Source organism: Planococcus citri, chromosome 2 (genome assembly GCF_950023065.1).
Source record: "Planococcus citri chromosome 2, ihPlaCitr1.1, whole genome shotgun sequence".
In the NCBI taxonomy this organism is placed as follows: Eukaryota; Metazoa; Arthropoda; class Insecta; order Hemiptera; family Pseudococcidae; genus Planococcus; species Planococcus citri.
The window spans coordinates 33,253,179-33,278,920 of record NC_088678.1 but is presented as its reverse complement, the minus strand read 5'-3'; the positions used below and the strand labels follow the sequence as shown (position 1 = coordinate 33,278,920).

Below are 25,742 nucleotides of genomic sequence, written 5' to 3'. Positions count from 1 at the left end.
GTGAAAGAAAAATTGCAGCAAGTTTTGATACTAACTCATAGCAAAAATTATTATTTCATTTGTACCTATTGCATACTTACTTCCCTCTTTAATCTACACTTACTTAGGTAAATGTGTGGCATATTGTCTGATTCTTTTCTATTTGAAACCAGAATATTCACCATGAAACATAATTTCCTAATTCATCTTTCAAAACACAAGACCAATTTTTCAATTGATTTGCTTATAGCTCTAGAAGTCTGCATCTACTCAGAAAATTGTAGTTAGGTATGCCTACAATTATGAAGTTGTATGCACGTGGATACATTGTTCTATTGGTACTGTTTTATTAGTCAACATATTTCATAGAAGCAGACAAAAATAAAATCTCTGCGACGTTTTTAATGATTAGGTAACATTTTATTTTCAATCTCGAGTTAGTACTTAGTACTTAGGTAAAAAATACAGATATCAAGGTACCAGCTTTAACGCTAATTCACACCTTATATTATAGCCCTTGTTGTTGGTTTTTCAATTTCTAATGCGTATGGATATTTGTCTCCTATAACGTCTTCCCAAAATGGATAAATTTCTTTATTTTCAATGTAAAAGAAATTGGCAGACACAGGACCTTCCAAAAAATGAGTATACGCGAACTGATGTGGTTTAAAAGCTCTTTTTACATGGCTGAAAAATAAGCACAGGTACATGAATTTGCTATTAGTTTGAGTTGAAAGAGCCACTTATTTGAGTTAATTATTATTTTTTAAAATCTTACATGTCTCCCCACATTAAATGGAAATAATTTATTCTGGCTAGTTGCTCATAAATCAAAAATACGAATCGATTTCGTCCTAAAAAGTTGAAATAATAAAGAGTTTTAGAATTGAGAAATACTGCATCTTTGAGAGTAGAATTGAAAATTTAATAGTGTATTTACCATCCCGCAGAACTGGTTCGTGATAAGGACATACGGTTTCTCCTTGACTTAAATTACATTGTGGAATATTAACAACAATCCATGAATCCAATGGAGTCATTCGTTTCTTCCCATCTAAATCTAAATCGCAAATAAAAACCTGTATTTCTCTTGTTGAACGAAATTAAGACTCGAATTATACATTTTCGATAGAAAATAGGTAGGTTAGGTACATACTATGAAACAACAACGTATAATTCTTTTTCATATTACATGTCCATTGAACGCTAGGTTGTAATTTGATGGTGCTTGAATTATAAATCATGTCCCCAGGATTTATTTTTAGATCATTCGGAGGAAATATCACCTACGAACCAACAAACACTACTTACTATGTGAGTAAAAATCAATGAGTAGGTAAGTAATCAGTATTTAAAAATGCTGATTTTAAGTACCTACTTAGCTAGTTCAAAGGAAGACCAGAATAGGTATGGTACTCCTTTTTAGCGGATCTTTTAAGAAATCCACATCAACTTTCTGTGACATTAATGGTGACACTACAAACATATTTTACTTACTTACTTCGCAAGTTTCATTTGGTTGTGAAGAAATGACTTGAGGAATGACTTCATATTGAACCATTACCCTACCAAGCTCTGTGGTAATTTCCGGCATTATCTGCAAATCACCCATGAGTCCATGACTAACTTTCAAGTTACCTAACATTTTACATCATTTTCAATGAAACATTCACGTTGGTTTTACGAATGTCAGTAAAACATCAGTATAATGTAGTTGATAAAGATTTTAACCAAAAGTCAGTAGCCTCAATAGAAAATAATCATTTTGTGTGAGACAGGGTCGGGTTCTTACCGGCTCTTCTTTTGTCAAATCCATTCCACTGAATGCTGAAATGTAATCTTTCCATTGAGCGAACTGAGATTCAACATTTGAACTGTACAACAGTGAAATACCAATAATTAAATACTTCATTTCGATATAAAAAGAATTGAAAAGCTGTGAATATAAGACACATTATAAAATTCTTTCTTTTTAGTACATAGTAGATGTATGTATGTACATCTGTCTGATTTAATTTTAATTATCATTTGATTTTCCCTGTTTTTATCTGATAGGATGAATGAGTAACGTGAGATGAGTGATAATTTGATAACAAGTACACGAAATAACTAAGTACACTTCGGCTATCTGCGTACACCCCCGAATGGACTCGAACACCCAAAGTGTCATTACATTCTAATGATGAGTAAACTTTGTTAGGCAACTTATTGCACATCATTTTCTTCTAGGATTTTTTCCAATGATGATTTACATAAACTTCTTTCTTTCTCAACATTTCTTTGAAAATAATTATTGAGATTCAGAAAATGCAGAGAATGTGTGTAAAGATCATACCAAGATCTAAAAATTTTTATTGCAACATTGAACATTAAAATTGTGAAAAAACGGGGTGAATTTCTCAATTTAATTAGGTACCTATATCTGATGAATGATGGTTCTGAGTACCCTATGAATTACCCAGAGGTATGTTTGGTATAGGCATAACACTAATAAAAAATGGATGTTAACCCAAGTACCCAATTTGGCATAAGGGTACGCGTTGATTTGTACAGGATACTTACCCTTGAATTCTAGTAAATGATATATTGTTAGATTTTCATTTATTTCATTAGTTGCCAAAGAAATTGAAAGAAATCTTAAACTGAAGAAATCTGCAGGTGTTGATAAAATCCCACCAAGAATACTGAAGGAGTTATCAAAAAAAGGTATTGTGATGCTAACATACATACATATTATTCAATGCATACTTTCAGCTAGAGTATGTGCCACAGTGCTTCAAAATTGCAAAAATTATCATGCTGAAAAAAGTAGACAAGCCAGAAGAAAAAGTGTAATCATATAAGCCAATTTCCATATTGCCTGCAATATCAAAATTATTTGAAAAGCTACTTCTGAAACGCCTTGAACCTGTAGCCAAAATACCAGATCATCAGTTTGGGTTTTGTAATCAACACTCAATGATAAAACAGGTCCACAGGGTTGCAGCTATCATTGAAAAAGCATTTGAGGAAAAGAAATAATGTTCTGCAGCATTTCTCGATGTAGCACAAGCATTTGACCAAGTATGGCACAAAGGTCTCCAATCAAAACTTGCAGAAATCCTACTAGGAAATTATGTTTGTCTACTGAAATCATATATCACAGGAAGAGCATTCAGAGTGTTCCATGGCGATGCCATATCGCACCTCGGGAGTAATAAGGTCACATCTCAAAAAAGTGAAATTTTACAGAAGAGTGATTTTCTTTTTTTTAAAAACTTGATTCATTATTTTTATCAACTTATAATTAATTGTGAGGAATGAATAGCACCTCATTTTAAAGATCTGGTATCCTACCTTCATTTAGCATAAGAACACTTTGAAAAATAAAATCTTAAGGAGGAAATATTTCAATGTTTGGAAAACATTTTGAGTTATAACCTTTCATTAAAGTTGATGTGGAGGCGAAAGGAAGCGTCCAAAAAAAATTTCATGATATCAAAGTTGTAGAGAATTAAATTTCTAATCGACATAATGTCGTTAGTTTTTTTCTAAAGTGCTTAGTTTTTGAGTTTGTCTCAAAAAACTAAAATTTCATGATATGTGCAAATTCATTTTTCTGAAAAGTGATCAATTTAAAAATTTTTTTCCATTTGGTACAAACCAATAAAAAATGCACTCCTTGTGACTATTTCTAACTGACAAACATTCAAAACAATCAAAACTATTTGTTAACACTTTGTATGTACGAAATTTGCTCAAAAAAGGTGGAGTTTTTTGAGATGTAACCTTATAACTCCAAACAACTTGCAATGTTGTTGAGATTTTGAGTTAGGCCATTTGCGTTTTTTACAAAATCTAGATAATGTACCCAACTCAAAGTGCAATTTTTGGTTGAGGGGGGTCATATAAACCCCAAAAATGCAAAAACATCAAAATCAATTTTTTTTTGAGATGTGACCTTATTACTCCCGAGGTGCGATATCTACTCAACATCCAATTAATGCTGGAGTGCCTCAGGGTATAGTGTTCTGGGACCAATCCTATATTTAATCTACACAGCTGATATACCAACAATAGAAGAAACTGAAACTGCAATGTTTGCTGATGACACTGCAATTTTATCAGTTCATTCATCCCAAGCCCAAGCAATAGAGAATCTACAAAAAGCCCTTGATGGAATCTCAAGATGGGCTGATCAATGGAAAATCAAGCAAAATGAACAAAAGACAACTCATGTCACATTTGCTGAGAGAAAATGTGATATTCAATACTCAGTGTACATTAAACAGAGAGAAATTCCAGCTGCCAGCCATGCTAAATATCTGGGAATTAATCTTGACTCTAGTCTTACCTGGAGGCACCATATTGACCAGAAGAAGACTCAAATCGATCTGAAACTCCGCCAAATGTGCTGGTTGATCGGACATCATTCAAAAATGAAGATTGAGAGTAAAACGCTAATTTATCAAATGATAAGAATTAAAGCAGTATGGTCATATGGGATACAGTTATGGGGATGTGCCAAACCATCAAATTGAAAAATCATCCAAACAGTTCAAAACAAAACTCTCTGAACAATCACGGGTGCCAGATGGTTTCAGACAAATGAAGCACTACTTAAAGATCTTGTGATAAAGTGGGTGGATGAAATCATTAGAGAATATGCAACAACGCATGTGAAATGACTTCATAGGCACATCAACCCACAGGCAATTCAACTGGTAGATACTGGTATGATAGTTAGGCGTATTAAACGTCAAAAGTCTCATGACCTGGTGATGTAATATAACATGTTACGTATATAGCAGATTGGTTCACTGGAACAAATTTTCACATGTTACTAAATAAATTTAAGGTTAAATGTGTTACTTATTCAAGAAGTATATTAAGATTAAAAAAAAATTTATTCATTTATTTTTTTGTAATGCACTAAAGTTTGAAAGTTAAACATAGGTATATTGGTATTTATACTTTTCAACATCCTTTATTCAATCACTTCTGGGAATATGCGTTTGTCTTCTTTTTCACACAGTGATGGACACTACTGGTTTTGATATAATAGGTAGTGGATTAGTACTTTTCTCAGCATGTTAGTAAATAAGTCCATCTCCGGCTCTGGCTTTTAATGCCGAGTCAGCACTAAAACAGAATTTTGAGTATCTAATGAAATCAACTCAACAACATCATTATTATTTAGCAATCCTATGTAGAGTGGAGTAATCGGAGCTCTGAGTGATATAATTTGTAAGTTCTTAGGAATGTATTTCTCAATCTACATTATTCTATACTTACAATGGAAGTGGGTCAGTTCCTTCAAAATACTCGAGAGTCCAATTACGTGTCGTGTATTTCAACTTTTTCTTCGATGATTCATAATTCACCACAAAGAAGTTTCCAAACCCTGGTTCGAGAAGTTTGAAAGTCGAAATGAACGAATTCACATCAAATTTCGAATTGAGCTTTCTGAAATAAAACTGTAGGTAAGTAGCCTATTCAAAAAAAACAACAACAACAACAACAATAACAAAGAAAAACAGAACACTTGAAAATCTGCTTAATAAAACTCATCTTTTTATTGACACTCAAATTAAATAAGTGAGTGACCTTTGTCAAACAACTGTACCCGATTCAATAACTTACATGAAGTCAACAACGTTAACCAACAGTAATTTTTGAAAGAACTGCCGATATACTAGAAATACAAAGTGATGGGGTCCTTCGAAAAAACAAACATGAAAATTTATAACAATTGACAAAAACATGGAATAATAAATGAAAATTTTTCTATAGGTAAACGCATACCATACCTGCAGGTATTAATACATAAAGGAATGCATAGAAATATTGAATACGCCAAAGAAAGTTTTTTGTTAAAAATGTAATTTGGCAATGTGAAATGGATGCATATGATTGGTGGAATGTAATCATCTTGATCCAACAACCAATCAATTGTCCTATCATTATTGTTATTCACTGTAACCAACCAAAATACATAATTAACACAACACTTTTTTGGGAGTACTCGATATTTCTGTGCATGCTGCAGGTACACTATGTGCCGGTTTGTTTAGGTACAAAGTATTACCTGATTTAGGGAGTGCTGGTAACTTATAATCGTGTACAACTGAACCACTGGCGACATCATTTCCTGGGATATTTATAATTAACCAGCCTTGCGAGGCACTTTTTTCTTGGTCATCATCAGCATCTTTAAAAATCAAAAAAATAAACTGAAATTTTATTTGCAGGTGTAATGGCCTTTAAATGAGAACGATGTGATGCCTCGAAAAATTAAGGTGTACGATTGTTCAGGATCGGCCTCCCATGTTACATTAGGTGCCTCCTTGATGTCATTAAAATTCAAAACATTTCCAGCATCTGCTTTTGCACCATGGTGGTATAAAACCTGAAATTTAAAGTAGCCGAGTGAAGAGTAATCAATACCTATAAGAAATAAAAAAGAGACCATTTGTTGAAAATAAACTCTTACATCACATCGTTTTTGAGGTAAAATATGAAGTAGCCTGGGATATAATTTGTGCTTCAACATTTTTCGACCCAATTCTGATGGTATTTCAGTGGGTGTCTATATCAAATGAAAAATCAATACGTATTATCTAATTATTTATAATTATGAATGATTTCTAGCAGAAAAGCATAGGTATTGGTTTCATTTAATTTTTATCAATAAATACTTACAAATGTTTTGGGATATTTAGGTTTTGTATTACCGGTACGCTTCGACGTTTGATAAGTGAATCTCTGTTTAAGTTTTGCATTTCTGCCAGCTGTTGTGAATGGTATTTGTAAAACAATTGTTAAAAAATATATTAATACTATTTTCATGGTGAATTTTCCAGCTTTTATTGAAACAAACTGAAATTATGTGCATATTTCAGCTTATAACTTTTAGCGCAATATAACATACTCGTAGGTATACGTAGAAAACTTCTCAAATTCATTATCAATAAACTAACCTATGTACATATTACGATACTTACTGATATTTCAACTACTTGATTAAGAAAATGGTGATTATGTTTCCTGCATTCGTAGCGATCAAAACTGTTTGAGATAATCAGATAATGACAATGTTAATAATAAGAGAGTCCTAAATTGTAGGCAAATTTTGAATTGCAAATTGGGAAATTGAGGATATTGTTGTATTCAAAATTCTTTATTTGTCAACTCTCAACCAAGTAGGTACATATGTACATGAAATAAAGCAAATTTTCATAAATGCCTCATTTAGCGAAAGGAAAAATTACACAAAAAATTATTCATGAAAGCCAAATTTTTTGGTGGTGTAAACCATATTCATCTAATATGTTTGTATCATGCGGTTTGTTTACAAAGCTACTTTTTCGGATAGTAATTTTTTGAAATTACTTCAAATTCCTGTCACCAACTTCGCCAATAATTCGCCCTGCATTAGGGTGTACCTTATTGTATAGTGACATTTTTTTTCTCGATATTTTCGCTCCTACCCCCCCCCCTCAAAAACAGGACCTCAGGTGAGAAAATAATACCCTGAAAATTTCAGCCCCCTAGGTGAAAGAAAAGTCGTGCCGATGCCCCCCCCCCAATTTTCCCATGCATGAAAAAATCGAAGTATCAGGCAAACTTTTTGAGATGAGATGAGATGAGATGAAGATTTATTACTTAGATCAGCAGTCCTTTTAGACTATACACAAAATACATAGGTACCTATTTTACATTAGGTCTTGTGGTAGCTTAAGTCTAAGTCTTAATTGTGAACTTTGTAGTTCTAACACCTCGTCAGTCAAGTCTCTACTTACGTAAAATCAACCTATATACCAATTTAAGCCCCCTATCTCCACCCAAGACTAACCTAAGTGATTAGAGGAGAGAGCTCATATTTATGCCTACATACTAGTGAAAAAATATTTAATGACGTCCTAAATTGTTGTCGGGTTTCACGAGAAAAATTTCTCCAATCACGTTAGTAAAAATGAGTTGTGGTAGGGAGCACGCCTCCCTCCTCTCCCCAACTAAAAATATAAAAAATTGAAATTTTTACATTTTCTTTACATCATAGCATAATCCTTGGATTTGGTCCATTTTCATTAGAAATACTGTTAATAATTTTATGACATGTCTACATGATAAAAAGGTGGAACTTGTCTCCTTCCCCAGAAAATGAAAAAATATGAATATTATTACATTTTTTTCTTACATATTATTTTAATCCTTGGATTTGGTCGATCTTCATCAGAAAAGCACTACCTACGCCAGACTTTTAAAAACTTGTAGAAAAAAGACGAATTTTTGAATTTTACTTTGAGTAACATTGAAGTGGACGTTTCGTAATGAAATTACCTATGTCAAATTTTCACAGAAGATTTATTGACGTTCTGACATTTTGTAATGTAAGACTTGAAAACTTGAAAAAAATCGTTAAGAATCCCTATCAATGAGATTTCATTTTGAAATTTAAAGCAAAAAAACATACTTATCCATTACTTGAAACTATTTTTGCAGAGGAGACTTCACCTCCATTCCAAAAAAAAATTCAACTTTGTGGATCTCTAACATCTATGTAGGTGGTCACTGGTCAGCATTGTAGAGGGGGCTGAGAAAAGGTTTTTCTGGAAAAAAGAATTATCTAGAAGCATTCTGCACAGAGACGAAAAATTTTCACCTAATTACGAGTACCTATAGACATTAATTTTCATCTTTCTCAACAATCTTCAATTTTGGAGGTCTCATAAAAGAGGACCACCATCATTTGGAGGACAAAAGGGTGCTTTTCTTGAAAAAATGGTTATCTAAAAGTATTCTGCTCAGAAATGAAACATCATCAAAAAATTTGTATACTTAGATATGAAATTTCATTTTTTTGTTGATTTTTTTCAACTTTGAGGGGCTTTATAAGTAACCAACATCATTTGAGAGACCGGAGAAAGGTTTTTCTTGAAAAAGTGCTTACCTATTCAGAAAGATTCTGCACATGAAAAATTTTCAAAAAATTTCTACAGACATCAATTTTTAATATTTTTTAAATTTTTCCCAAATTTGAGGGCTCCATGCAAGAGAGCCAAAATCATTTGGGGGTCCAACAATGGTTTTTTCCTGAAAAGGAGGTTATGTAGAACAATTCTAATGTGGAAACAAGCCATCAGCTATTTGCTGATTGCAAGAGAGTTTTTGCATTTACCTTTTGCTTATTGGGTGATCTAAATTCTAATGCTGTATGCTTTTGAATAGTTCTTCAACAAATCTTGATGGTATGATCAATATAATCTCACCTCAGACATACCTACACGAAATATCGTAATTTATTTTATTTTGAAAAATTATTAATTTTTCTGAATTTACCCTTTCAATTCTTGTATACCTAGATACTTAGAAAGATGCCCGATTTTTATAAAATTAAATTCAAAATAATCTTTGGAATTTTGCTACACGAAATGTCGTTATATTTTATTTTGGAAAATTACAATCTTCACGGATTCGATTTGTTTTTCGTTGTTGAAAAAAAAAAATGAAAGTAACCCGCCAAAGTTATATCTACAATTTCAGTTTTGGCTTATTACATACTTTCTCGCTGTTTTATCTTCATTTTCATATCAATATTATCTACAATAAAGTTTTGAATTTGAAATCGGAATTTAGAAACAAATAAACGTAGCTAATTATTTTTGCATATTGCTTAGCATTTTAAAATTCTACTCGACGACAATATTATCTACAATAAAGTTTTGAATTGAAATCGGAATTTAATTTTTGCATATTGCTTAGCATTTTAAAAATCTACAGGAGGACGACGATGACGACCATGAAAAAGTGGTTACAATAGAGTTTTTTCGCGCTTCGCGCAAAAACTCTAATGAGATATTTTCATCAAATTTTCCATAACTTTGATTTATTATCATTTTTTGTGATTTTTTCAACTTTGAGGGGCTCCTTACTAGGGGGTCAATATCGTTTGAAGGGCCGGCTGGGAAATTTTTTTCTTGAAAAGGAAATCATTTAGAAACATTTCGGCGCAGAAACAAAGAATTTTCATGAATAGAACTTTTTTTTGATTTTTTTCCCACTTAGGGGGCTATCGGCACCACTTTTTTTAAAGATAGGGTAAACATAAAAAATGGGGAATTATTTTTTCACCTGAGGTCATGTTTTTGGGGGGATGGGAGCTACAAAATTCGAACTTTTCCAAATAAGGTACATCCTAGTGGTGCTGCATATTACATAAAACAAATTTAATAAACACTTCGAAAAAATAAATCCAATCCTGCTTTACGATCTGTTGCAATATTTTTTTCCTTTTTTTTCTGTTTTTTTTTTTTTTTTTAATTTTAAAGTTGTCGTGTTTCGCAACTCGAGCCAGGCCAAAGGCACGACGAGAATTCTTCGCCAAATTTTTCTACCAACAACTTAACTACGTAAATTGTAAGATATAGGTTTTTAGTCTGCGATTCGGGTGCTTGTCTAACGGACGTAAATTTATTGCTGTACGCTTCCTGCACACGGCAAGAGTTGTATTGGCTTCTCTATATACACTACGTATGCCCGGATAATATCAAAAAATTCCCGAAGATACAACTTAGCAGCTGAAAAAAAAAGAGCACACGCACCAGAATTTTGTATACTTGTCGCCTTTTTACCCTTTCGCAAATCTTGTTCGTTGTGTGGAGGAATTTTACTTTACTTGGTGTATGTACCATCGCGTCGAAGCGAGCACCTTAATATTTTTATTAGAATATATTACCGTTATTTTGTAAATACTGCATGTTTTTTCCTTCTGTGTCTAGCGCAAACCTCTCCTATACTCGGTTTGAATTTGATTTATTCGCGTGTTTCAACTTTTAACAACTTGTAACAAATTAAATTGCGAGAAATTTAAATTTTAAACGCGAGTTTATTCGTGATATCGTGCGTAGCTTCTTACCTCTCCTTCTCCTCCCCCTCCCAAGTGTTATTCTTACGCTTCCCTATATGGGAGTTTTTTTTTCAACTGTTTTTTCCTCTCTTTATTGTGACAATTCGTACTCATTTAATACATATATTTTTAGCAGCGCATCTTGAGCGATGACGTGAAATAATTCAAACGACTGCGGAGATGGGGAAAAGAGGCAAATCCATCTTAAACGACGCAAATGTAATGACTTTCCGCGCCTTTTGTCTCGAGCGCTTTTTCTCGCTATCGAGAAAAAAACAACAAAGGAAAAACATTTCCTACCGTTTTGCTCATCGTTGTTATACTCGACTGTGTAATTATGCAATTTTCCTTCTTGTAAATTCTTCTCTCATTGCGAATTTTCTCGTCATAACGTTTTAATCTTCTTTCGCATGTTTTGTTTTTTCAGTGTAAATATTTCCTTTTTGTGCGAGAGAGCCTCCTGGTTTTGGCTTTTGTATAAGCTTTTCGACGGTGTGTTTCTAAGGCGTTCTTTTCCTCTCCCCTCTTTTACACGGCTCTCGTTTCTTTCATCTTTTCCACGGTTGTTTTTTTTTCCTCTCTTCTCTTTAGGTCAGTGGTATTATCTTGAGATATTTTACCGCGAGCGGTGTATTCTGAAGGAGAGAGAAAAAAGAGAAATGAATAATAGCGACGTTTATACTCTGTTGTCACTTATCATTATTATATTATTATGAAAGAGTGCCTGCGACTTTATTAGCTTCGTACGTCACAGAATGTTGGATAATTGACGGGATCGTGTATACCGTCTCGTATGTATTTATATTATGTACTCGTATACCGACTGTTGATTTGCTTAATTGAATCAACTAATGTTGGAACGTGTGTACTACTCGTATGTACTTACGGTTTCAGATTGAGCAAAGTCAAGGGCATAGTGTCTGATTTCAAGGGCCTCGAAGAATAAAAATAGTCTAGTAGTTGTAACCAATTTGCTTGCGTAAATTCTGGCGAGAGTTTCTTATTTTTGATCAATTTACGAGGGATTATATTTTTGTAGGCGTAAATTTAGCAACGAATGACGTTGGCGAATTTTTTTTTTTTGTAAAAGTAAGGATGTAGAGGAAGTATTGGCTGTTTCCTTTTTAAAGAAATGTTGAAATTTTTTCTGAATGTACAGTAACCAAATGTAAATATTTGTCTTACCTTTTGTGGATGATCGCACAACGTTAGTTTAGTTAGTTTATTAGATTTTTTTTCGACTGTGAGGCTTTCATTTTATAGTCATAAATATAAAATCGATTACTCGAACTTTTGCATGCATTTTGTAATATTTTAATTGCAAATTTTGAATGTTTTCTTTTTGGTTTAAATTCGTGATATTATATTTTATATTCCTTCGAACCTTCCCATCCCATAATAATTTTTTCGGAAATAAATATTGTTAATGCATAAATGAAAAATACGAAAAATGTTTCATTAGATCACAAAAAGTACCTGTAGGTACAAAGCATGTATTGTTGAAGTCTCCTAAGATGAGTTTTCGTCAAGTCACGCGAGGTTGGGTTTTTGAGAACACATCACTATATTTTTTGCCAAATCCTAAAATTTTTTCCAGTTTTTTTAACTTTAAAATATTATATCAAAAACGTCGGAAATTGATCATTTTTAAACTTTGTTGTTCAATTGGAAAAATTAAAAGCCAAGTTGGGTTTTTGGTACGTTTGATACCTACTTAGTAAGGGAAGGTTCAACATTTCTGAACCCATTGAAAATAGTTGCATGCTAAAAAATTTTCATGCAAGTTAATCTCACACCATGTTGTTCTAGGATGAAAAAAAATCAAAAAATTCCGTCATCTTAATTAAGAACGTTGTTTAAATTACCGAAATTATGACAGTTGCATTGGACCAATTGATTTTGATGGCCAAGTTTGACTCAGATTTCCTCACTTTGCGCGAAAGTGGCCACTTGAAAAATAAATAACAAAATATCACCAAATTGAATTAGAAAACTGAATTTTAGTGTGTACCCTATTTTTAAATGTCCTCCCCCGATTCGATTGAAAACGGTTTCAAATCCTTTTGAGCAGTTCTGGAGCGTCCAGCAAATTTCTTAACGTTGACATTTCCGCAATATTTCACCAAATAAAGCTGGAAAGCTAAAATTTACATTATGCCTTTTATGGCACTTTGTAAAAATCTGGAATTTACAAAATGTCACTGGAGGTTTGAGAATGGCTTAAAACCATCTCCAGTCGGGCTCCGTGTGGCCAGCCCCGACCATGTGGGGGTGGGGGTCGAAAATAGTGCCAATCGTTTGTGCTTCGTTTGTGCACGTTTGTGCACTAATTACTTTCGTTTGTGCTCACCCCCTTCATGGCGTATTTGAAGGGAGCTTTGGTCGGGGCTGGGGACACGCAGCCCCGACCATGAGGGGGAGGGGGTTGAAATTAGTGTCAATCGTTTGTGCTTCGTTTGTGCTTGCTCCCCTACAAAGTGGAAATGGTCGGGGCTGGGGACACGCAGCCCCGACCATGAGGGGGAGGGGGTCGAAAATAGTGCCAATCGTTTGTGCTTCGTTTGTGCACGTTTGTGCACCAATTGGTTTCGTTTGTGCTCGCTCCCCTACAAAGTTGAAATGGTCGGGGCTGGGGACATGCTAATAGGGGGAGCCCATAGGAAGGGCTTTAGAGGAATGAAAACCATACACATCGTTTGTGCTTTTGATGCTGAGGATTGTGCACTCATCAAATTGACCCATTGCGTTCGTTTTGTTGTACTTGTGTCTTGTAATTAAAAGCGTAATTATTCTTGGTCGGGGCTGGGGACACGCAGCCCCGACCAAGAATAATTACGCTTTTAATTACAAGACACAAGTACAACAAAACGAACGCAATGGGTCAATTTGATGAGTGCACAATCCTCAGCATCAAAAGCACAAACGATGTGTATGGTTTTCATTCCTCTAAAGCCCTTCCTATGGGCTCCCCCTATTAGCATGTCCCCAGCCCCGACCATTTCAACTTTGTAGGGGAGCGAGCACAAACGAAACCAATTGGTGCACAAACGTGCACAAACGAAGCACAAACGATTGGCACTATTTTCGACCCCCTCCCCCTCATGGTCGGGGCTGCGTGTCCCCAGCCCCGACCATTTCCACTTTGTAGGGGAGCAAGCACAAACGAAACCAATTGGTGCACAAACGTGCACAAACGAAGCACAAACGATTGACACTAATTTCAACCCCCTCCCCCTCATGGTCGGGGCTGCGTGTCCCCAGCCCCGACCAAAGCTCCCTTCAAATACGCCATGAAGGGGGTGAGCACAAACGAAAGTAATTAGTGCACAAACGTGCACAAACGAAGCACAAACGATTGGCACTATTTTCGACCCCCACCCCCACATGGTCGGGGCTGGCCACACGGAGCTTCCAGTCGACTCAGTATGTTGACATCAGGATATTGAATGAATTTTAGCATTCTAGCTACATTTGGTATAATTTTGTGAGAATTATACAACTGTAAAAATCTGCTAGAGGCTTCAGAACTGCTCAAAACGGTTTGAACCCATTTTAAATCAATTCGGTGAATCCAAAAAGTGCATTCCGTAATTCATCTTTCTCTAAGGTCGATGTGTTGAAATTTCATTTTCCATTTTTCAAGTGGCCAATTTAGGTGACACTTTTATAGATGGCCACATTTGGCTTTTCACAAATCTGAAGTGGATTATTTAGACAAAAAATTGCAATTTTCAAAACGAAATTTTTCCCACAACTTTGATCAAATTATAAAGAGTAAAGTGTGTCTAATAGATGCGACGTTCTCTCTTCTTTCGATTGGTGTAATCTTTGAAGCCAATGAGTTTCATGTACCTATGGCTTTCCAGGTTGGGATTTATCTGAAAAAAAACCTCAAAGTAGCCACGTTTGGGCGCTTCACTTTAACCGAATCTTAAGTATTTTTCTTACCTATTGTGAAGTAAACTGACTAAACCCATACATTGACTCCTCTACGACGTGACGACGTAATAGAATGTGTGTATTTAATTAAGCCAGGATGTTCTTTTGTGAGAACTCCAACTGTTTTTTTCGAAATAACGTTGAAGGAGAGTCCAAGAATCGAGAAGATTAGCGATGGAGTCTTGAATTTCATCACCTTTTTTTTTTTACCGATACCTAATTATACCATTAAGTAGAATCATTGGTTTGCTGACGAATATTTCAAGCTTGAATCGAGCTGTTAATTTTTCCGAAAAATAAAATTTGGGGATTTTGACCAAATTTAGTGAAAACCTCCATTTTGAATTGAATTTCACTCAGAAAAAGTGTTTGGTGAGGCGATGCCCTTGGAGAGGAGGTATGATTTATGCATCTTCTCAGAGAAAGCATTTCCGAAAAAATCGTGGTTTTTCGTTTTCGTTTTGAGAAAAATAGCCCAGTTCTTAAAAAATATAGTAGCCCTATTTGAGATTCTGTGTCGTCCCAGGTCATTTCCATAAAAATCCAAGACCACTTTTAAACTCCACTCGTCGCTCATTCGTGGGTAAATTCGTGTTCTGGAAATTTTTCTTACCGAATATTTTGCATTAATAATCCCAAGACATGTAAAAATATTACTTCTGAAACTGGTGAAATATTTTGAAACGCAGTGATGCCAATTTTTTTATTCATTATTACCAATTTCAAAAAGCCAAAATTTGATAAGTTTCTTGGCTATTTTTTCAGTTTTTGAAGTAAGCATACTGGCACCACTGAGTCCAAAATATTTTCTCAGTTTCATAAACGTTGCGGTTTTCGATGTTTTTGGCATAACTACCTAGTACGAAATATTGGAGTAGAAAAAATTTTCAAAATCACGAATTCACCAAGAAAGAAAGCAATTTGCAAATTTTCAACTGCTCAGTAGAACTTTCAAATTGGTCTTGGATTTTGATAGAAACGACCTGGATCAACATCTAATCTACATAAAGTACTACCTTTTGGAACTGGACCATTTTCCCCAAAGCCGGATGCTAAAATTTTTTTTGAGATTCTTTCAACTCAAAGTAAAGGTCCCCATTGAATTATGAGGTCGAATTCCCCAGACATTTTTTTTTGCAATCCACCCTAATCCATTCTATACAAATCGAAAAATTTGTAAAAAAAAATTGAATTGACTCAAATCCGAAATACTTTTAATTTAATTCACATTTCGAGAGGAAGCAGTTTCTTTTTAAATTGAGAAGATTTCATGTTCGCCCAATTTTTTATAGGTAAAATTTTTCTTCAAACTTCCAACTACTACATATGTGTTCAGTTATGTAATATAATACCTAATTTAACTAATAATTTTGAAAATTGGATCAAGGTTCCTCTGATGAGTTATTGGCATTTGTCATTCAGTGTAAGCTGAAGAAACAGGACGAATGAATTGCTTACTGTCATTTGGTCAGCGTCATCATTTTCATTACCCTCAGCATCATGATTTCAAATTTGAGAACCTCTGATTAAGCAGGAGCATATTCGAGGATTACATGCAGGCCCGACTGCTTTAAAACTTTGTTTTGAGACGTAAATATTGAATTTAACACTCGAATAATGGTGTTCGTTTTCGCATCATAAATTGTATGTAGAATATGCAATTTGATGAAATCTGAAACACGAACTCAATTCATGGAAGCTTCAATTATAACAAAAGCAATTGAAAAAGTAACACTTCTTCCGAGTGACGACTAAATATCCTGCCATTGTGGAGCCTAGGTTGGATCCGTATTTTGAAAATTTTAGTACCAAATCTTCGACTGCACTGGCCCGGTGCCTGGTGAATTGCAGGAGTGGGTTTTTCATTCTATTTTTAGATGATTATGTAAGTAAGTATGTACTTGCATTACCGAAATTATGACAGTTGGATCAAATGATTTTGGTGTCCAGGTTTCAGATTTTTTCACTTTGCCCGAAAGTGGCCACTTCGAAAGTAAGGAACAAAATCCACCAAATCGACCTAAAAAGCTGAATTTTGGTGTATACTCTATTTTCAAACGCCTCCCCCCTCGGAATCGATTGAAAATAATTTAGAATCATTTATTGGGCACTTCTGGAGCATCCAGTAGAGTTCTCAAAGTTGAAATTTCACCAAATAAAACTGGAAAGCTAAAATTTACTTTACGCTTTTTATAGCACTTTATAAAAATCTGAAATTTCCAAAATGTCACTGGCGATTCCAAAACTGCTTAAAACCACCTCTGAATTTTAGCATTCTATCTTATCTCAAGTTGGTATAATTTTGTGAGAATTGCAACTGTAAAAATCTGCTAGAGGCTCCAGAACTGCTCAAAACAGTTTGAAACCATTTTCAATCGATTCGGTGGATCGAAAATAGAGTATGTATTCCAAAATTCAGCTTCCTATGGGTCGATTTGTTGAAACTTTATTCTTAATTTTTCAAGCGGTCACTTTAGGCGACACATTTATTAGATGGCTCTTATTTAGCTTTTCACAAATTTAACTTTCTTCTCTTCGTTTTTTTGAGTTTTATTCTTTTCAGAATTAGAATTGTTTTGATCAACTTAACTTTGACGATCTGATCTCTAACTCGTTTGAAAAAACGCATTGGTCTGGTTCGAATGGTAATGAAGCCCATGTTCTTGATAATTTTCTCACGTACGTCGTCGAACCATGTTTTTGATGACGTTGGTAAACCATAAATGGTCTTTCTGAGCTTCAATACTTTTATTCAAAGTGGTTTATTTGGGCAAAAAATTACAATTTTTAAGACGAAATTTTTCCCACAAATTTGATCAAATTTTAAATAAGTATGATCGTCGAAGCTAATGAGTTTCACCTATGGCTTTCCAGGTTGGATTTATCTTTTAAAAAACTCAAGGTAGCCACGTTTGGACACTTTACATTAATCGATTCTAAATATTTTTCTTACCTATTGTGAAAGATCGAGGGCAATCTTTTCTTGATGCTCTAAATTTGCGATTAAGTCTGAATTTTTAATATTTTTATTAAAAAACGACCGATAATACAGACATGAACAATTGACTCAATTACATAAAATGGAATTCATAATCTAATATTATCAAAAATAAATTGACTAAAACCATATACGACGTCGAATCGATTATGGTGCCATGAGAGTATTTCTGAAAAAATTGTGGTTTTTCGCTTTAGTCCCTACTTTGCCGTGTTGAGAAGAATGGGCCAGTTCTTAAAATTAGTAGATACGTATTTGAGATTCTGTGTCGTGCCAGGTCATTTCCATCAAAATCCAAAACCACTTTCAAACTCCGCTCGGCGCTCATTCTTGGCTGAATTCTTGTTCTGAAAATTTTTCTTCCCCAATATTTCGTATTAATAATCCCAAGTCATGAGAATTTTTGAAACTGGTGAAATATTTTGGAACGCAATGATGCCAATTTTTTGATCATTATTACCAATTTCAAAAGGTCAAAATTTTATGAGGTTTTGACAATTTTTCCTATTTTTTTTTTAAGTAAGCAATACTGGCACCTTAGAGTTTGAAATGTTTCCATGTTTCCCTATGATTTTGGCATAGTTAGTTGGTACGAAATAATGGAGTAGAAAAAATTTTCTAAATCACGAATTCACCAAGAAAGAAAGCAATAATTTGCTAATTTTCAACTGCTCTGTAGAACCTTCAAAGTGGTCTTGGATTGTGATAGAAATGAACTAGACCGACGTAGAATTTACATAAAATAACTACTACTTTTTGGAATTGGACCATTTTCCCCAAAACCGGTAACTGAAATTTTTTCTGAGTTTCTTTCAACTCAAAGTAAAAGTCTCCATTTAATTATTTGGTCAAATTCCGCGAACATTTTTTTTCGCAATCCACCCTCGTCCATTTTGAGCCTGAACAATTTGTAAGAAAAATCGAACTGACGCAAATCTGAAATACTTTCAATTTAATTCACATTTCGAGGGGAAGCAGTTTCTTTTTAGTTTAAAAAAAGTCTTCATGTTCCCCTAATGTTTTACAGGTAACATTTTTCTTCAAACTTTCAGCTAAAGTTTGTGCGTTCGATTATGTATAATACTTGATGTAATTTCGAAAATTGGGTCATGGTTCCTCAGATGAATTACTGATATTTGTCATGGAGTTGTAAGCTGAAGAAACGGGATAAATGAATTACTTACTATCGTGTCAATTACATGGTAATCTTATTTGTCCATGTGTTGAGATACTAATATGTCGATAGAAAAACTTTGCCAGTTTGCCTGCATGTTTCATATAAGCCCCGTAAGATATGACCGACTTTTTGCCCTTAATTTTCATTTTCTCACGAAGAATGCTTAGTTTTAATCATCAATACAAAGACGAACAAGCTCCTCTATGTGTACATTACTTCGCAGACTACTTTTACTCTAGATACACTTCGGTGTAAAATTTCAATTTCGAGTTAGTTTTTTTACACGCTATATAGATGGGTATTATAGGTATAATTTACACCAATAAATTAATCGCCTAACAACATTCCCCCATAGCAAGTTTCCGATGCTCATTAACAAGACGCGAGAAAAATTTATGCGTTCGTGGCGATACGGTTCCTTTGAAAAATTCAAATTAAAAGCCCAATTGGTGATTTACGAGCTATGAATTAAATTGGCGACGTATGCGGTTCGTTTTACACCAGGTGCCCAAATTACTCCAGAATTTTCTCCAAAAAATCTACTTCGGTATTATGTTGCAAATTGTAATTGAATTTTCGTCTCTTTCACAATGTTCCGAGAGATGAAATTCGTTCGCTAATGGCTTTCGAATATTCGACGATCCGTAATTCTTCTTATTGATACAAGAAGCAACAAAAAAAAAATTGTTGTAAAAAATATCCTTTACGAGGGTGTTTAAAATAATCAATAGCCATTAATTTTAAATTTATACACATCAGTGTTAGTGTATAAGCGAGCAAATGGACCAGGGAACGTTTGTTTAAAAAATTCTGCTATCACAGTGGCGAGGTGTTTTTTTTTTTTTTTTTTTTTTTAATGATACAGCTACACGTGATGATGTATTTTCATGGCATAATTAGTACGACACTTTGATCGTTCGGACGCGAAAATTGAAAATATAATATTTTTTACGTATTAAACAAATTTATTCCGCGTTCAGAAAGAGTGTCGTCATTTTTTCCCCATCGTCGTGGAAGTCAATTAATAATGTGTAAAATATGCGAGAATGCAAATTATGATTTTTTAATGGAATTTACATTTTTATCGGATAAATCAACTCGTGAAATATTATTAAATGTAGAACACTATTCGAGATAGATGTGGATGTCTACAGCTATCTGCTTACATGTGAATTAACTCTGCAAATTGATGAAAAATATTGCATCGTTCGAATCATTTTAGGTGGGATGTACTTACATAGTAAAAAAAGTGTATTCTATAGTTCGACCAAGTAATTGCAGAAGTTCTTGAAGAAAATGATTATTGGTCACTCAAGTAGACAGTAAAAATATTGTTACCCCCCCCCCCAGCTGAAAAATATTTGAAAAATCGATAACGCTGAAAAAGTGAAAAATTAGGTGTAAATTGAATGTTCGCCTCTCTCCTCCTTCAACAAATGTAGTGAAGTATTTGCAGAATGCTTCGCCCATGAAAAATTGAAATAGTAAAGGTATTTTTGACATTCTCCTCTCCCTCTCTCCCTCCCTTCGAAAAAATCTTGAAATGCTCAAAGACATTGAGAAAAATGAAAATTTACATGTGAAATGTTGATCCTCCTCCCCTTCTTCCATCAAGCTAACATAAGTCGTAAAATGTTTGAAAAATTCCCTTAGAAGTCGTCCTTTTTGATTTTGAAATTTCGTTAGACCCCTTGCACTGGGATAGTTGTTTCAGCACGATTTTTGGTAGGTAAAGGATGAACCAAGACTAAGGAGTCCAATAATTGGAAAAGAAAAAACTCTCTCCTTATTTTTGAGCTTTAGTTGTACTTTTTGAAAAGATCTTTGCAATATAAAGCTTAAAAATAAGGAGAGAGTTTTTTATTTTCTAACGATTTTTGGTGTTTGTGTTGATACAATTTTTATAGCATAGAACACGAGAAATTTTTCTTTGTTGTCAAAACTGACGCGATCCATTACAAATGGTGTTCCCAAATCTCCTTGAGAGGGAAATTTCGATTTTTTTTCCTTCAGGAATATGTTTCTAGCACCTTGAAACATGTACCTACTGACGAGTTTATAGTGTATTTTTTGATGAATAACTACAGATCAATAAAAAAAGAATAAATCAACATTTTCAAAGTTTTGAAATTTATTCTTACTTTTTAGTACGTTTACCTTTTAAAATCAGATTTTCAAAATGTTTATTTCAAAACCAGATTTTCATGATTTTAAGAAAATGGGAGATGAAAAAATGTTCAAAATTTGTTTCACAGCTTTCTTGCAGTAACTTGAATAATCAAATGTTCAAAATTTCGAAAATATTGGAATCAGTTCCCAAATTTTGTTTTGTACTTAGCTTCTTTTATCGTACCTTTTGAAAACCGGATTTTGTCAAAAGTTTCAAAATATTTTGAAATTTAAAACACAATTTTCGAAATTTTAATAACGGTAGCTATGGGCCTAAAACAAATTTGAAAACTTGATTGTGAAATTTTGATAATTCAATTTTCAAAATTTTGGTAAGTATAGGAAGCTTGAGAGCTATGAAACACTATTTAAAAACTTTTCTAGGCACCTATTTTTTCGAAATTTTGAAAATCACTGTTTTTGAAATTTACATTTCAAAAATCCAATTTCAAAATAATTTATACAAATACAAAAAATTGGAATACATTTCAAAATTTTCCAATCACGCTCTCAAAATGTTGACGATTATTTTGAAGTTCGTGTCCGATTTTCCTGAGTTATTTTACAAGCAAAGTTTCAATTGCTTTCTGTACTAAGTATTTTCAAAATTTTCAAAAATCTGAAAACAAAGACAAAAACAAAATTTAAGAGAAAATACCCTACCTAATTTTTTTACTCATTCAACCGCAATATACAATGATCTTTGCACGATACTTTTTTTTTTTTTGTTTCACACATCACACTCTGCTGGTACGGTAATCGTTCCGACAAAAAAAGGTGAATTCACAACAGCAAAAAAAAAGAAAGTTTAAGCGTCAAATAATCCATTTTCCGAAAAAAAAAAAAAAACGAACGACAAAGAAATAGGTCACACAGCAAATAAAAAATCACACGACAGCAAAATGATTTCACACGGCATGTTTTAAATGATAATCACGGCCCAAAAGTACGTCAACATGACAAATCTGACATTTTGAAAAAAAATCAAAATCTAAATAGGTAAATTTTTTTTGGTTTGATTACTCGTCGTTTCCACAACTATCGATGCAAACATTTTCCCATTTTTTTCAGAAATTAATGGCTATCAACAACTCTATCGCATTGATGATTTAGGTTGATATCAGTTCATATCAAATTTTGAAAAATTCACAATCACAGTCATATATTGAAATTTTTTGTTTCATTTGTTGTAATTCTATTTCATATTTTTCTCGTAAGATATTACATAGGGTTTTTTTTCTTCAAAATGGCTGATCCTCCGGAACCAAAGCTGACAACAACGCCTCGTCCAGATCACCCAACTAAGCATCGTACGACAGGTCATCCACATTCTGATCATCCAGATCACCCTCGTCGTCATCACCGTCATCACCGCGACCATCATGGGGAAAAAACTCCAGTAGTTATTTTAGCCAATGGAGAAAAAATACCAGCTATCGGATTGGGTACTTTTAGAGTAAGAGAATACAAAATTAAGACTTTTCTTTTTTCCGAATACTGATTTTAGTATCTGTTTCAAACATAGTTGAGACAACCAACTGAAACAGTAGAATTAGCTATTGATATAGGATACAGGTTAATAGACTGCGGTTTTATACACCAAAATGAATCGGAAGTTGGTGCAGCGATTAACAAAAAAATTAGAGAGGGAGTTGTTGAAAGGGATGATTTGTTTATCATCGGAAAGGTAGATATGTGCATATAGAATTTTATTTTGGGTAAAATATTTTTATAAAGTCAACGATAGGGCATTAAAGCACGTTTAATTTCAGCTTTGGAACACTCATCATAAACCTGAAGAAGTTATTCCTGCGATAGAAAGATCGTTGAGTGATTTATGTTTACATTATTTCGACGCTTACCTAATGCAATGGCCATTCGCATCAAAAGTAGGACTACTAAGTGATCGAGTTTCTCTTTTATTATGAAAAGAGCAATTCTCGTGATCAGTTTGATTATGATTTTTTTTAATTTTTCAAAATTTTTATTCAGAAAGCTAAAGACGAGTACGAATATTGTAAATTAGACGAAGAGCATACACCGATTGAGGATACTTGGTGTGCAATGGAAGAATTAGTAAGTTTAGGATACACCAGAATGCTCGGCTTATCCAATTTCAATAGTGATCAAATTACTCAGGTGTTGAAAATCTCATCCGTATGTCCGGTGATAAACGAAGTAAATATGATTATCTCACTAACTGCCCTTTTCCGTTGACTTTTGCTAAAAAAAAAACAACAACAAGCAAACAAAAAATATTTATTCAAATTTTAGATTGAAGTGAATCCATATTTTCAAAATCGAATGCTTTCTTTATTCTGCAAATCGAGGAATATTCAAGTAATAGCTTACGCTCCTCTTGGATCGTCAGATGCTCCTTGGATAGATACAGATATTCATCCTCCAATAATAGACCGACCAGTAATTCTAGAAACTGCTGAAAAGTATAATAAAGATCCTGGACAAATCGTACTTCGTTATTTAGTGAGAGAATATTACATTAATGGTGAATGTGTACTCGAGTGTTGAACACGTTTAATCACGAAAGGAAATTCATTTCAGCATCAATTATGTGTGATTCCAATTCCGAGATCAACCGACTGCGATCGTTTACACTACAATTTTAATATTTTTGATTTTGGAATCGATTGTATCGATCATACTGAAATTAATACTCTGGAAACTGGAATAAGAACGAGTCCATATAAATGGTATTTGTAGTAAATTACTATTGATAACATAGTTGTTGAACAATAAAATTGAGACGATTTTTTTTGCAGGGCAAGACATTTTAAAGAGTATCCATTTCATTCACCTTACTGATTTTCGCATTATGGTTCAATGTTTACCTGATTATTTCAACGATCTGAAGTTTATTTTCAGGAGAATGATGCAAAATTTTCTCGAATCGAGAAGCAAAATAAGTACTGCCTATGTATATCTGAGAAAATTAGTTGTAACATATTTCGATAACTTTTTACTCTGAATTTAATATTTTTTGTACGTATACTTTTAGAAAGTAAAATATTTAGTTTTGTGTGAAGTAAGTAATTACAACTCCAAAAAATGAAAGAGATAGGCAACCATTCGAGCGTAAATTTTTCACATTTTGCCTACTCGAAGAATTCCCTCAAGAAGTGTTATATCTACAAATCGTGGAATTGTTTCAGGTCAAATTGGGCGACCAAATTGAACATTGAAAAAAAATTCAACGTAATATACTAGATCTTTTATTTGGAAGAAATATAATTGAAAATGGCAAACAAAATTACACAAAAATATTATAGAAAGTAGATAGGTAATTTAAGCAATGATTTCAATATTTTTCAAATTTCTTGGCCCAATAAAGGGGGTTTTGGTAGAAGTTTTGTTGAGCAAAATTTTAAAATAATAACATTTACTGCTGATTGGTATTTTTTTAAAATTGTGTGCAATAAAAACGATTTTATAATTACGTATTTTTATCCCCCGGTTTTTATTGCATGTCAACTTCATGCTAAAATTACACAAAATTTTCAGCTATCGTCTAGACGTTTTAAAATACTGAAATTTTAAGAATTTTTCGCTCTTTAATTTGGTTTTTCATTTGAAGCTCTATTTTGAAAAGCAGGATTTCTAAATATTTTGGTTTTTTGATACATCTTAATGCTTGCTGAAAATTTCGAGTAATAATTTCAATGAAAAGTTCACATACTGTAAAAATCTGAGAGTAAAAACGATTATAAACTCGTTGTTATTGTCTAAAATTTGAAAAAATGTATATTAATTGATAGAAAATGTTCATATCTGCGAATCCTGTTCAACGAAATTCAACAAAATCTCTTTATTTTATCAAAAAAGCTGAAAAACCATGAAATTTTACGCGAGCAACCGAGCATACGTCTTATAATAATGTGGGATCTTCTTACAAGTGAAGTCACATGTCTGGTGTGGAATGAGGGACAGTCTAGCCACTTTTTTTCGCGTAAAATTGGTTTTTGGTTAGGTTTTGGTAGCTCTTTCAGTTTATAGATATTGACTTTCACACACTCATTATCGTCAGTTATTTGATGAACTTTAAAGTTGCCCTCTTAGTTCTTAGTAGGTACTAGGTACGAGTAAAAAGAGGCAAACGACCAAAACTCCAAAACTGCAATTTAATTTTTCAAAAATCAGACATCCTTCTATCACAAAAAAGAAAAATTAATTTTTAAATTGATGCTAAATGTGTGAACTGTGTGAATCGTGCTGTAAAAAGTGTACCTACTTAATTGATTAAAAATAAGCTAAAAAGGTGAAAAACACTACTTTCGAATCATGAACTGTGTGAAGCTATTTTAATCATATTATCACTATCAAGAGTTGATTTGAAGAAAAATTCAAAAGTGTGAAGCACTTTAAGCAATCTATAGATGTGCTAAAAGCATATGCAAAAACTCTTTTGCAATCATAGCATTTTTTTCCTTTTTTTTTTTTTTAACATAACGGTAATCGTATTGGCGCAATATGGACCATGATTAATAAGGACTATACCGACCGATTTCGTTGGCTATGAGCTCTACCTAGTGGAAACAAACTTACACAATGAGACCAAAATCAAAGCTCTAGCTAAT

At 33.5% G+C, this 25,742-nt stretch overlaps 3 protein-coding genes and 1 long non-coding RNA gene across 6 annotated transcripts in view; 2 read left to right on the top strand and 2 right to left on the bottom strand.

The window, feature by feature from the left end:
* Positions 1–25,742, top strand: part of LOC135835517 (uncharacterized) — a 236,458-nt gene that overhangs the window by 192,231 nt on the left and 18,485 nt on the right. The window lies entirely within an intron of this gene.
* On the bottom strand, positions 378–1,997 carry LOC135835480 (large ribosomal subunit protein mL38-like). Of its 2 annotated transcripts, none has more exons than XM_065349746.1 (6): positions 1,772–1,997; positions 1,481–1,576; positions 1,136–1,265; positions 920–1,039; positions 758–833; positions 378–666 (listed from the first exon to the last, which is right to left on the bottom strand). In XM_065349746.1, exons 1-6 carry the CDS (start codon positions 1,889–1,891, stop codon positions 483–485), a joined length of 726 nt encoding a protein of 241 aa, XP_065205818.1. In that variant the 5' UTR covers positions 1,892–1,997; the 3' UTR covers positions 378–482. The 2 variants fall into 2 exon arrangements, with proteins under 2 accessions (XP_065205818.1, XP_065205819.1); XM_065349747.1 differs by having other exon boundaries at positions 1,481–1,617; positions 1,772–1,996.
* On the bottom strand, positions 4,848–6,966 carry LOC135835479 (phosphatidylethanolamine-binding protein homolog F40A3.3-like). Of its 2 annotated transcripts, XM_065349744.1 has the most exons (7): positions 6,661–6,958; positions 6,452–6,547; positions 6,244–6,367; positions 6,047–6,169; positions 5,602–5,677; positions 5,254–5,424; positions 4,848–5,100 (listed from the first exon to the last, which is right to left on the bottom strand). In XM_065349744.1, the coding sequence occupies exons 1-7, from the start codon at positions 6,805–6,807 to the stop codon at positions 5,052–5,054; spliced, it is 786 nt and encodes a 261-aa protein (XP_065205816.1). In that variant the 5' UTR covers positions 6,808–6,958; the 3' UTR covers positions 4,848–5,051. The 2 variants fall into 2 exon arrangements, with proteins under 2 accessions (XP_065205816.1, XP_065205817.1); XM_065349745.1 differs by lacking the exons at positions 4,848–5,100; positions 5,254–5,424; positions 5,602–5,677 and adding an exon at positions 5,685–5,934 and having other exon boundaries at positions 6,661–6,966.
* Positions 22,397–24,090, top strand: LOC135838191 (1,5-anhydro-D-fructose reductase-like). The gene is made up of 7 exons (XM_065353824.1): positions 22,397–22,606; positions 22,676–22,837; positions 22,923–23,039; positions 23,143–23,328; positions 23,425–23,634; positions 23,713–23,861; positions 23,931–24,090. The coding sequence occupies exons 1-7, from the start codon at positions 22,397–22,399 to the stop codon at positions 23,971–23,973; spliced, it is 1,077 nt and encodes a 358-aa protein (XP_065209896.1). The 3' UTR covers positions 23,974–24,090.

Coding starts and splice junctions, on each gene's coding strand:
- LOC135835480 (XM_065349746.1), bottom strand. CDS start 1,891: ATGAAGTATTTAATTATTGGTATTTCACTGTTGTACAGTTCAAATGTT. Junction 1,266..1,480: donor AACCAAATGAAACTTGCGAA/GTAAGTAAGTAA, acceptor GTTGGTTCGTAG/GTGATATTTCCTCCGAATGA. Junction 834..919: donor CGAACCAGTTCTGCGGGATG/GTAAATACACTA, acceptor TCAACTTTTTAG/GACGAAATCGATTCGTATTT.
- LOC135835479 (XM_065349744.1), bottom strand. CDS start 6,807: ATGAAAATAGTATTAATATATTTTTTAACAATTGTTTTACAAATACCA. Junction 6,368..6,451: donor TACCTCAAAAACGATGTGAT/GTAAGAGTTTAT, acceptor TTTAAATTTCAG/GTTTTATACCACCATGGTGC. Junction 5,678..6,046: donor ACCAGCACTCCCTAAATCAG/GTAATACTTTGT, acceptor GTTTTTTCGAAG/GACCCCATCACTTTGTATTT.
- LOC135838191 (XM_065353824.1), top strand. CDS start 22,397: ATGGCTGATCCTCCGGAACCAAAGCTGACAACAACGCCTCGTCCAGAT. Junction 23,040..23,142: donor AATGGCCATTCGCATCAAAA/GTAGGACTACTA, acceptor ATTTTTATTCAG/AAAGCTAAAGACGAGTACGA. Junction 23,862..23,930: donor AGAACGAGTCCATATAAATG/GTATTTGTAGTA, acceptor TTTTTTTTGCAG/GGCAAGACATTTTAAAGAGT.